The sequence below is a fragment of the Argopecten irradians genome, chromosome 2 (genome assembly GCF_041381155.1).
Source record: "Argopecten irradians isolate NY chromosome 2, Ai_NY, whole genome shotgun sequence".
Taxonomy (NCBI): Eukaryota; Metazoa; Mollusca; class Bivalvia; order Pectinida; family Pectinidae; genus Argopecten; species Argopecten irradians.
In genome coordinates this window covers 54516049-54528182 of record NC_091135.1, presented here as the reverse complement: position 1 = coordinate 54528182, position 12134 = coordinate 54516049, and the positions used below count along the sequence as shown (strand labels likewise).

General features: G+C 37.8%; 1 protein-coding gene across 1 annotated transcript in view; it reads right to left on the bottom strand.

Moving 5' to 3' along the window:
• The window catches only part of LOC138316726 (probable leucine--tRNA ligase, mitochondrial), a 90543-nt gene extending 79586 nt beyond the window's left edge, over positions 1–10957 (bottom strand). Inside the window, exons 1-10 of the mRNA XM_069258384.1 lie at positions 10833–10957; positions 9938–10046; positions 9607–9702; positions 9237–9365; positions 9034–9125; positions 7247–7307; positions 6503–6592; positions 6193–6336; positions 1836–1952; positions 237–356 (exon numbers count right to left, since the gene is read on the bottom strand). Of these exons, the coding sequence (XP_069114485.1) occupies positions 237–356; positions 1836–1952; positions 6193–6336; positions 6503–6592; positions 7247–7307; positions 9034–9125; positions 9237–9365; positions 9607–9702; positions 9938–10030 (942 nt within the window). The 5' untranslated portion in view covers positions 10031–10046; positions 10833–10957. The remainder of the gene's footprint in view (positions 1–236; positions 357–1835; positions 1953–6192; positions 6337–6502; positions 6593–7246; positions 7308–9033; positions 9126–9236; positions 9366–9606; positions 9703–9937; positions 10047–10832) is intronic.
• Between the last annotated feature and the right edge of the window lie 1177 nt (positions 10958–12134).

The window sequence follows — 12134 nt, the reverse complement described above, 5'->3', positions numbered from 1 at the left end:
ATCATTAAACATTTACTATATTTACATTTTAATCAGAGCTATCTGTTCTTGTTGACATTAATTGATATGTCATCAAATTCTGTGAGAAAAGCGTAGTTTAATCAATAACGTAACATGGACAGAAATAGCCCTACAATCAATTTGACTACCCTCAAAAATACAAATACATATAAAATGACTGAATATAAATATTTTAACATTAAATTGTAAGTTTTCAATCCGTTCCTGTGCTTTACCTTGTAGAATTTGTGTGTGTTAAGTCTGTGGGATGGTGATATAGATAGGTGAGACACACCATACACAAGCTCTGGGGTGTGTGTAAATACAATCATCGGCTCGTCAAACCTCTCCTCACCCTAAAATACAAAAGTAATATCAGTATTAGACACTGTCAAATCAAGAAGCACTGTCGATTAAAATTTAAGTTTATTGAATGGAATAAGAAATAAAAATAAAACTTTCTCAAATTGTTATTCAAACAACAATTTTGAAATATTCTAGATCAAAGCAGTTCAAATTTAATAAAACTAACTTAAACTTTAAAAGACTGTTTTATAGAATTTGGCTCTCAATGGATGCAATGGTTAAGTGTTCTTAAATTTATATGAGAACTTAAACAAGAGGCCCAGAGGGCCTGTATCGCTCACCTGGTTTGTAATGCCAAGTCATGTTCTGAATACAGGTTCATTGTTTCTTTTCTGAAGGAATTTGAATATTTACCTCCGATTTCCCATATTGGGCCACACCTCTCCTGCCCCTGGGGGGTAAGAGCCAAAATTTATACAAGTTCTGTTTCCCTTCCAAAAAGGATGTTTGTGGCCAAATTTGGTTACAATCCATGCAGAACTCTAGGACAAGTAGCGATTTATAGGATTTAACCTCTATTTCCCCTATTGGGCCCTGCCCCTCCTGCCCCCGGGGGGTCAGAGCCAAAATTTATACAAGTTCTGTTCCCCTTCCCCCAAGGATGTTTGTGGCCAAATTTGGTTACAATCCATGCAAAACTCTAGGACAAGTAGCGATTTATAGGATTTACCTCTATTTCCCCTATTGGGCCCCGCCCCTCCTGCCCCCGGGGGGTCAGAGCCAAAATTTATACAAGTTCTGTTCCCCTTCCCCCAAGGATGTTTGTGGCCAAATTGGTTACAATCCATGCAGAACTCTAGGACAAGTAGCGATTTATAGGATTTACCTCTATTTCCCCTATTGGGCCCCGCCCCTCCTGCCCCCGGGGGGGTCAGAGCCAAAATTTATACAAGTTCTGTTCCCCTTCCCCCAAGGATGTTTGTGGCCAAATTTGGTTACAATCCATGCAGAACGCTATGACTAGTAGCGATTTAAAGGATTTACCTCTATTTCCCCTATTGGGCCCCGCCCCTCCTGCCCCCGGGGGGTCAGAGCCAAAATTTATACAAGTTCTGTTCCCCTTCCCCCAAGGATGTTTGTGGCCAAATTTGGTTACAATCCATGCAGAACTCTATGACTAGTAGCGATTTAAAGGATTTACCTCTATTTCCCCTATTGGGCCCCGCCCCTCCTGCCCCAGGGGGGTCAGAGCAAAAATTTATACAAGTTCTGTTCCCCCTCCCCCAAGGATGTTTGTGGCCAAATTTGGTTACAATCCATGCAGAACTCTATGACTAGTAACCATTTAAAGGAATTGTTGACGGACAGACGGACGACGGACGGACGGACGGACGGACGGACGGACGACGGACGCCGCGCCATGACATAAGCTCACCGGCCCTTTGGGCCAGGTGAGCTAAAAACACAAAGCAAACCTAATGATATTTATAGGTGTATTTAGAATCTATTGTCTGATAAATACCAGGTACCTGTCTGAGTTCAAAGCTGAATCTACAGCCATCACATTTCCCCAGCCAGTTCTTCTGTAATCGTACAATATCCCTCCAAAGAGACGTGTCCACCTCATTCAGACCGGCAATAAGGTCCTAATTAAAGGTAAAACAGACAAAACTTGCAGGTCAAGATCCTCACTAAGGTCCTACAGTACAGGTAATTACATAGATCCTCACTAGATCCTACATTACAGGTAATTACATAGATCCTCACTAAGGTCCTACATTACAGGTTATTACATAGATCCTCACTAAGGTCCTACAGTACAGGTAATTACATAGATCCTCACTAAGGTCCTACAGTACAGGTAATTACATAGATCCTCACTAAGGTCCTACAGTACAGGTTATTACATAGATCCTCACTAAGGTCCTACAGTACAGGTAATTACATAGATCCTCACTAAGGTCCTACAGTACAGGTTATTACATAGATCCTCACTAAAGTCCTACATTACAGGTAATTACATAGATCCTCACTAAGGTCCTACATTACAGGTAATTACATAGATCCTCACTAAAGTCCTACATTACAGGTAATTACATAGATCCTCACTAAAGTCCTACAGTACAGGTTATTACATAGATCCTCACTAAGGTCCTACAGTACAGGTAATTACATAGATCCTCACTAAAGTCCTACATTACAGGTAATTACATAGATCCTCACTAAGGTCCTACAGTACAGGTTATTACATAGATCCTCACTAAAGTCCTACATTACAGGTAATTACATAGATCCTCACTAAGGTCCTACATTACAGGTAATTACATAGATCCTCACTAAGGTCCTATACAGTACAGGTTATTACATAGATCCTCACTAAAGTCCTACATTACAGGTAATTACATAGATCCTCACTAAGGTCCTATACAGTACAGGTTATTACATAGATCCTCACTAAGGTCCTACAGTACAGGTTATTACATAGATCCTCACTAAGGTCCTACAGTACAGGTTATTACATAGATCCTCACTAAGGTCCTACATTACAGGTAATTACATAGATCCTCACTAAGGTCCTATACAGTACAGGTTATTACATAGATCCTCACTAAGGTCCTACAGTACAGGTTATTACATAGATCCTCACTAAGGTCCTACATTACAGGTTATTACATAGATCCTCACTAAGGTCCTACAGTACAGGTAATTACATAGATCCTCACTAAGGTCCTACAGTACAGGTTATTACATAGATCCTCACTAAGGTCCTACAGTACAGGTTATTACATAGATCCTCACTAAGGTCCTACAGTACAGGTTATTACATAGATCCTCACTAAGGTCCTACAGTACAGGTAATTACATAGATCCTCACTAAAGGTCCTACAGTACAAGTTATTACATAGATCCTCACTAAGGTCCTACAGTACAGGTTATTACATAGATCCTCACTAAGGTCCTACAGTACAGGTTATTACATAGATCCTCACTAAAGTCCTACATTACAGGTAATTACATAGATCCTCACTAAGGTCCTACAGTACAGGTAATTACATAGATCCTCACTAAGGTCCTACAGTACAAGTTATTACATAGATCCTCACTAAAGTCCTACAGTACAGGTAATTACATAGATCCTCACTAAAGTCCTACATTACAGGTAATTACATAGATCCTCACTAAAGTCCTACATTACAGGTAATTACATAGATCCTCACTAAGGTCCTACAGTACAGGTTATTACATAGATCCTCACTAAAGTCCTACAGTACAGGTAATTACATAGATCCTCACTAAGGTCCTACAGTACAAGTTATTACATAGATCCTCACTAAAGTCCTACAGTACAGGTAATTACATAGATCCTCACTAAAGTCCTACATTACAGGTAATTACATAGATCCTCACTAAGGTCCTACAGTACAGGTTATTACATAGATCCTCACTAAAGTCCTACATTACAGGTAATTACATAGATCCTCACTAAGGTCCTACAGTACAGGTAATTACATAGATCCTCACTAAGGTCCTACAGTACAGGTAATTACATAGATCCTCACTAAGGTCCTACAGTACAAGTTATTACATAGATCCTCACTAAAGTCCTACATTACAGGTAATTACATAGATCCTCACTAAAGTCCTACATTACAGGTAATTACATAGATCCTCACTAAGGTCCTACAGTACAGGTAATTACATAGATCCTCACTAAGGTCCTACAGTACAGGTAATTACATAGATCCTCACTAAGGTCCTACAGTACAGGTAATTACATAGATCCTCACTAAGGTCCTACATTACAGGTAATTACATAGATCCTCACTAAGGTCCTACATTACAGGTAATTACATAGATCCTCACTAAGGTCCTATACAGTACAGGTTATTACATAGATCCTCACTAAAGTCCTACAGTACAAGTTATTACATAGATCCTCACTAAGGTCCTACAGTACAAGTTATTACATAGATCCTCACTAAGGTCCTACAGTACAGGTAATTACATAGATCCTCACTAAAGTCCTACATTACAGGTAATTACATAGATCCTCACTAAGGTCCTACAGTACAAGTTATTACATAGATCCTCACTAAAGTCCTACATTACAAGTTATTACATAGATCCTCACTAAGGTCCTACATTACAGGTAATTACATAGATCCTCACTAAAGTCCTACAGTACAGGTTATTACATAGATCCTCACTAAGGTCCTACATTACAGGTAATTACATAGATCCTCACTAAGGTCCTACAGTACAGGTTATTACATAGATCCTCACTAAGGTCCTACAGTACAGGTAATTACATAGATCCTCACTAAGGTCCTACAGTACAGGTAATTACATAGATCCTCACTAAGGTCCTACAGTACAGGTTATTACATAGATCCTCACTAAAGTCCTACATTACAGGTAATTACATAGATCCTCACTAAGGTCCTATACAGTACAGGTTATTACATAGATCCTCACTAAGGTCCTACAGTACAGGTTATTACATAGATCCTCACTAAGGTCCTACAGTACAGGTTATTACATAGATCCTCACTAAGGTCCTACAGTACAGGTAATTACATAGATCCTCACTAAGGTCCTACAGTACAGGTAATTACATAGATCCTCACTAAGGTCCTACAGTACAGGTAATTACATAGATCCTCACTAAGGTCCTACAGTACAGGTTATTACATAGATCCTCACTAAGGTCCTACAGTACAGGTTATTACATAGATCCTCACTAAGGTCCTACAGTACAGGTAATTACATAGATCCTCACTAAGGTCCTACAGTACAGGTTATTACATAGATCCTCACTAAGGTCCTACAGTACAGGTTATTACATAGATCCTCACTAAAGTCCTACATTACAGGTAATTACATAGATCCTCACTAAGGTCCTACAGTACAGGTAATTACATAGATCCTCACTAAGGTCCTACAGTACAGGTTATTACATAGATCCTCACTAAGGTCCTACAGTACAGGTAATTACATAGATCCTCACTAAGGTCCTACAGTACAGGTTATTACATAGATCCTCACTAAGGTCCTACAGTACAGGTAATTACATAGATCCTCACTAAGGTCCTACAGTACAGGTTATTACCTAGATCCTCACTAAGGTCCTACAGTACAGGTTATTACCTAGATCCTCACTTAAGTCCTACAGTACAGGTAATTACATAGATCCTCACTAAAGTCCTACATTACAGGTAATTACATAGATCCTCACTACGGTCCTATACAGTACAGGTTATTACATAGATCCTCACTAAAGTCCTACATTACAGGTAATTACATAGATCCTCACTAAAGTCCTACATTACATATAATTACATAGATCCAGAACAGATTAGCACATCCAGATACCCGGTACTCTATAATGAGGGGCCATACCATTAAGTTATGGTAGGCTGACCTTTAGCATTATACCAGAATTGAGGTAAAATTTCTGAATGTGGTTTATTGTGGGAGCTTTGAAGAAAGAGTTGAAAATGTCAATTGGTCATGAATTGATAACACTTAAATACCTTTGGTTTGGCACTATATTCCATCACTTGACAATTATATGAGGCAGTAGTGACCTCTCAATAAGATCATAAATGATTAATATAACTTTAGTCACTGCATTGGGGACATTTTAGATGTGACAGATCTTACTTTACAGGAAAGAATTACGATAACACTAAGGAAAATTTGTGGTTATATGATAGTTGTTAATTTTCTTCCTACATTTTTTTCATTTTATATTGATTAATTTCACTAGAAGAAACAAGCCGAGTGTGCATCGACAGATAATGGACATGACAATGTTTATATGACAATTATCTTCATAAATCACTGCTGGCTTAGAGAGAAAGGGACTTAAAATAAACTTCTTACCTTTGTGTAAGCTGTTGTCTGAATGTACCACTGTCTGAGAAATCGCTTCTCCGCCAATGCTCCAGACCTCCACGAACGGCCTGCTTCATTAATCTGTTCATCGGCCAGTACAGTCTGGTCCACTGGGTCCCAATTCACCTCCCCCTACATATGTAGTTAGGAATAGATATCAGCAATAATGAGGGAGTAAACCAATTGTCTTTTACATGCAATTTGATTCACTGATTCTAATAGGAATTTTTTTTTATCATACAAAATGACCAGTTGATACATTCAAATTATTTACTTTGTTTTGATCTCAGTTCCTTACCTCCTTCTGATAAACAAGTCCAGCTTCGTACATTTGGAGAAAAATAAACTGAGTCCACTTGTAGTAACTAGGATGACAGGTTGTCAGCTCCTGTAAAATAATATTGATGTCTAAGACGGCAAAATTACCAGATAACTAAGTCTTCATTTTCTATGTAAGGCATAGGGGCCTCAAGTTTGAACTAATCCCCAAATGTTCTCTTTTTCATTTCAAACTATTTTTTCCTAGACTGAATACAGACCAACCATCAGACTACACCAGCACATTATGCGGCTAATTTTTGTCCAGATAAATTTTATAAAATATCTCCAATAGATGATCCAGTTTTATTTTTAATGCAAGAGTATCTCCCCCTAGCTTGAATTACAGAATTATTTCCATGTAATTAAAGTCAACCTGTCGCCATTCTAGATTATCTCTCCTCAGAGATAGAAAAGTGGTTGCACAAGATTATTCAGATCTATGCATTGAAATGAGATTACCTGGTAATATGGGCTTCTCTTTTAATACATCATTTGAAGAAAAAAGGTAAGTCAAAACTCAATTAATTTTTGCTTTTGCAATTGTTCAAAAAAAAGAGAGCAGAATCTTACAATTTGAATACTCTTTGTCAAAATGTTTGAAAGGTACTTATAGTATTATACATTATGTATTTGTGAAAAAAAATTAACTTTAGATTAAGAAATAATACTGATGAAAAGGAGATATCTTTGTTTATATCAAAGTTGAGTTTGTTTAACTTACACTTTCCCAGTCAAAGCTGCAGAACAGATCATCCAGCTGCTTCTTCATACTAGCTATATTCCTACAGAAACAGTAAATACAATAAAATGATAATAGTACAACACACACAGGGATTTTAAATTGTATGTTAAAGTAGCCAACTAAGTTTAAGTGTTTATTGGACCAGTAGTTACCAGTCCACTTCCTGTGAATCATACATGCTATTTACGCACAGATTATGTATAAAGATTTTTAACTGACTTGTCTAAATGACTATGACTAATTCAAATATTAGTGCCTTTTCTGAAATTATGAATAATGATTTCCTTTGAACAAGCTAGATTGCTCACTAATTAGATTGCAAACTAGCTTAACCACTATGTAGCTGGACCAATAATTAGTTGGACTGCTAACTAGCTGGGCCACTACCTAGCTAGACCTTTAACTAGCTGGGCCACTACCTAGCTAGACCTTTAACTAGCTTGACCACTACCTAGCTAGACCTTTAACTAGTTGGACCACTACTTAGCTATACCTTTAACTAGCTTGACCACTACCTAGCTAGACCTTTAACTAGCTTGACCACTACCTAGCTAGACCTTTAACTAGTTGGACCACTACTTAGCTAGACCTTTAACTAGCTTGACCACTACCTAGCTAGACCTTTAACTAGCTTGACCACTACCTAGCTAGACCTTTAACTAGCTTGACCACTACCTAGCTAGACCTTTAACTAGCTTGACCAATACCTAGCTTGACCTTTAACTAGCTTGACCACTACCTAGCTAGACCTTTAACTATCTTGACCACTACCTAGCTAGACCTTTAACTAGCTTGACCACTACCTAGCTAGACCTTTAACTAGCTGGACCACTACCTAGCTAGACCTTTAACTAGCTGGACCACTACCTAGCTAGACCACTGATAACTAGCTAAGCTCTATACCTGGTTAGAGCACTAACAAGCTGGACTACTAGCTGGTTAGACCATTAACTAGATAAACTGCTAGTTGCTAGATTACTAGCTATCTGGGCCACTACCTAGCTAGGCCACTACCAAGCTGGACCACTACCTACCTGTCCAATAACTAGATGGACCACTACCTAGCTAGGCCACTACCAAGCTGGACCACTACCTACCTGTCCAATTACTAGATGGACCACTACCTAGCAAGGCCACTACCAAGCTGGACCACTACCTACCTGTCCAATAACTAGATGGACCACTACCTAGCTAGGCCACTACCAAGCTGGACACTACCTAGCTAGGCCACTACTAAGCTGGACCACTACCTACCTGTCCAATAACTAGATGGACCACTACCTAGCTAGACCACTACCTAACTAGGCCACTACCTAGCTAGGCCACTAACTAGATGGACCACTACCTAGCTAGGCCACTACCTAGCTAGGCCACTAACTAGATGGACCACTACCTAGCTAGGCCACTACCTAGCTAGGCCACTAACTAGATGGACCACTACCTAACTAGGCCACTACCTAGCTAGGCCACTAACTAGATGGACCACTACCTAGCTAGGCCACTACCTAGCTAGGCCACTAACTAGATGGACCACTACCTAGCTAGGCCACTACCTAGCTAGGCCACTAACTAGATGGACCACTACCTAACTGGGCCACTACCTTGCTAGACAACTGATAACTAGCTAGACCTCTAAACCTTGTTAGACTTCTAACTAGCTGGACTACTAACTGGTAAATCCATCAAGTAGTTAGACTTCTAACTAGCTACTAGCTAACTAGCTGGACAATTAACTAACTAGACCACAAAGTATGTTAATTCCTTACGTCCTTGTCCAGTGGTGGGGATCTAAGCCTCGCTCTATTGCTGCATTCTCAGCAGGAAGTCCAAACGCATCCCAACCCATAGGATGGATCACCTACAACAATAGCAAAACAAATCATTTTTATCATCTTGGTTGGTTCATTTGGAACATGCAAGCGATTAGTTTAATTCTATTAATTATGTTTTTCTTGACACAACACATTACCTGTTTTCCACGCAGCCTATGGAAGCGTGCCATGACGTCACTGATGGTGTAAACTCGGACATGACCCATGTGGAGGTGACCACTGGGATACGGAAACATGGACAGTACATAGTACTTCTCCTGGCCAGTCTGTCAAACAAAAATGAAACCAACTACCATCATAATCATAATTAACAACCATCAACATAATTAAATCAAAATAGTGTCAATGCTTTATAGTTTTACATAAAAGATAAAGCATAAATATATACATTACATGTATATACAATAGTTGTTATCTAAAGAAGAGAATTAAGTTATGTAGGCTACGCCTGATCAATCTTTTTCATATTTTTTTTAAATAAAATTTGTTGAAATTGAAAAGCCTTACCCTTAAATCAACACTTCTACTGGCATGATGTTCTTTTAACCTTGGTTTCCAGTATTCTTCCAACTTCCTTGAAACATCTCTGTCAAATTGGTTATCCTACATTTGAAAAAAAAAATCAGCTATATATTAAGTACCAATGATATATATAAAAAAAACAAAGACATTTACCTTTATTAGTTTTAAATATTACATATATCATTACATGTATAGGATATATTTTAAAGAAAAATAATGTAAAATATCTCAGCGGCCTGTAAGTAGGCCTTACAAAAAAAAGAAAAACTTGGAGGAAATTAGGATACATGAACAGTACATAGTCTATACTGATTACCAATTGTCCTGTTTCATTGAAAACTTGTCTTAGTTGTTGCCATCGAAGTCTTCTGTAGGACGCTCGGAAAGCCTTTAGGATGCACCAGGTCATTGTGTGGGTTTGTGTTCTACAAAAGCAATCCACCAGGTAATCATTGTTAGTACTTTATCGTGTGTTAAATTTAATCAATCACAAGAACAGTCTAAAATATAACATAGATAGTACACTACAAAACAGTATACAGGCCGAAGACGTCAGGAAACAGTTCCTTAAACTGTTCCCAATAGGTTTGTATCATACAACGTCTTGCCATGTTGTACTTCCAAGGAATGATGTTTTATACATTTATAAGCATTTCTACTACCTATATCTTTCCACAACAACCAAAATGCCTCGGTCAAAGATTTCTTTAAATCACTGTAATATACATGTAGCCTACATGTCGGTTGTAACACAATGTTAAGGGCAGTCACAGCTTCTGTTGAGCGTGACATTCGTCAAAAGAATATTTGGGTGTGGCACACCGGTATATATTTATGACATCAACAATAAGAGCATATGCAAACATTCCCGCCGGTCAACAGTCAAACTGTTTTTTGTAGAAGAAAGTTTTGTCTGTAAACTCTGTGTCTGTACCCAGCTGATACCAGTTTCTGTAAATTATCCGGTCGTCAAGTATATGTGTCAGTTATCAAAAGTAAGACCAAACCAAATAATTAACTCGTCTCTCATCTGAGAAATTCATAAAAAAAACATCAGCTGTACTGTAGTGCTATTCAGCAACTTTACACAGTATTTAGGTACTGTACAATGATTTCAGATACACCTGTCACTAGTTTTATTATCAGTCAATTTACTCAACTCACTACCCTTAAAATTAATCGCATTTACAACGAACTACAGCGTAACTCACTGTGTTGGTGTTTCTAGATTATGTATCAAAGTTTAAGTTAACCGATTAGTATAAAGGAATCCAGTTTGCACTCTGACTCGTAATTCATGTTGTGTGCAGAATGGCCGCAGCCATCTTAGTTCAATATAAATTTAGACTCTAAGCTGGCCATAGTAATCCGGAAATTTCGATACGCGTAAAATGTTGTTGTCCTGGATATGTAAGATTTTTTGTTTTTTTGAAAAAAAAAAAGAAACAACGGGAACAACATTATGATACGAAACAATCCCCGATCATGAATCATGACCACCCCCATAAAAAATAGGAAAGAAAGAAATGTAATACAGTACAGTACAGTATCAGAAACAATTTCATTATATATATTTCTGACAGTATGTAGTATATACATGTACAGTACTGTATGCAATCAACTTTTATCTAAATTCCAAGATAAAATACATTGTACAACTGTCCAAGAAATGAATATGGAAGACTTCATGCACTTTAATAAATAATAAATGATATTTTATTTCTTGAAAATACTTTGTCGAACATTCTGCACATACGATCATTAAAAGACTTTCCCGGACCGGGTTTAGTATTTCATTTCTTCACATAAATCTGAAATGTCGTTGAAATGTGGAGCAAAAAAAAAGCTTTTAAAAAAATATGTCAGTTCTCATGCACATAGATGTAGCCTACATCCATTGTATATTTCAGTTAGTTTTAAAGAATCAAGTCAGATTGGTTTTGTTGATATTTTCATAAGAGTTGTCTCTCTTCGTGTAATTAGTTAGAGATGCATTTAAGGAGGAGGGCGGGAAGAAACAAAAGAATGAAAAGGAAAAGTAGGATGAACGGAAACGTTGACTAAAGCATATAAATTAAGGTGATTCCCATCTCTCAAAAGGTAAATTTCATCAGAAAAATTAAAATTTGGAGGCATGGCAAAACGGTTGGACGTACTAAAGTAATCAAAGATTAGGCAACCTTGTACATCTTACTTCTAGCACTATAAAGCCAACAAAACTACTTTAAAAATGAGCGAACATATCACGTTTATCAGTTTTGCTACTATAGCCCTAGTCACACATTGGTTGGGTTTATTAGGCTTAATTCGAGGCCATATAATACAGGATTTTCGCAGAATTTATTCTAGAGTTTCTATGGGCTGGTGACATCCTTATATCCCTACAAGGCGGTCACCTATATATAGCTACAGGCTTGAGTGGCTCCAGTTCCACGAATCTTACAAATAGTATATAGGCTATATATGTCTTATATATGATTTTAACTATGATCGAAATAATGCAAAGGTTTCAT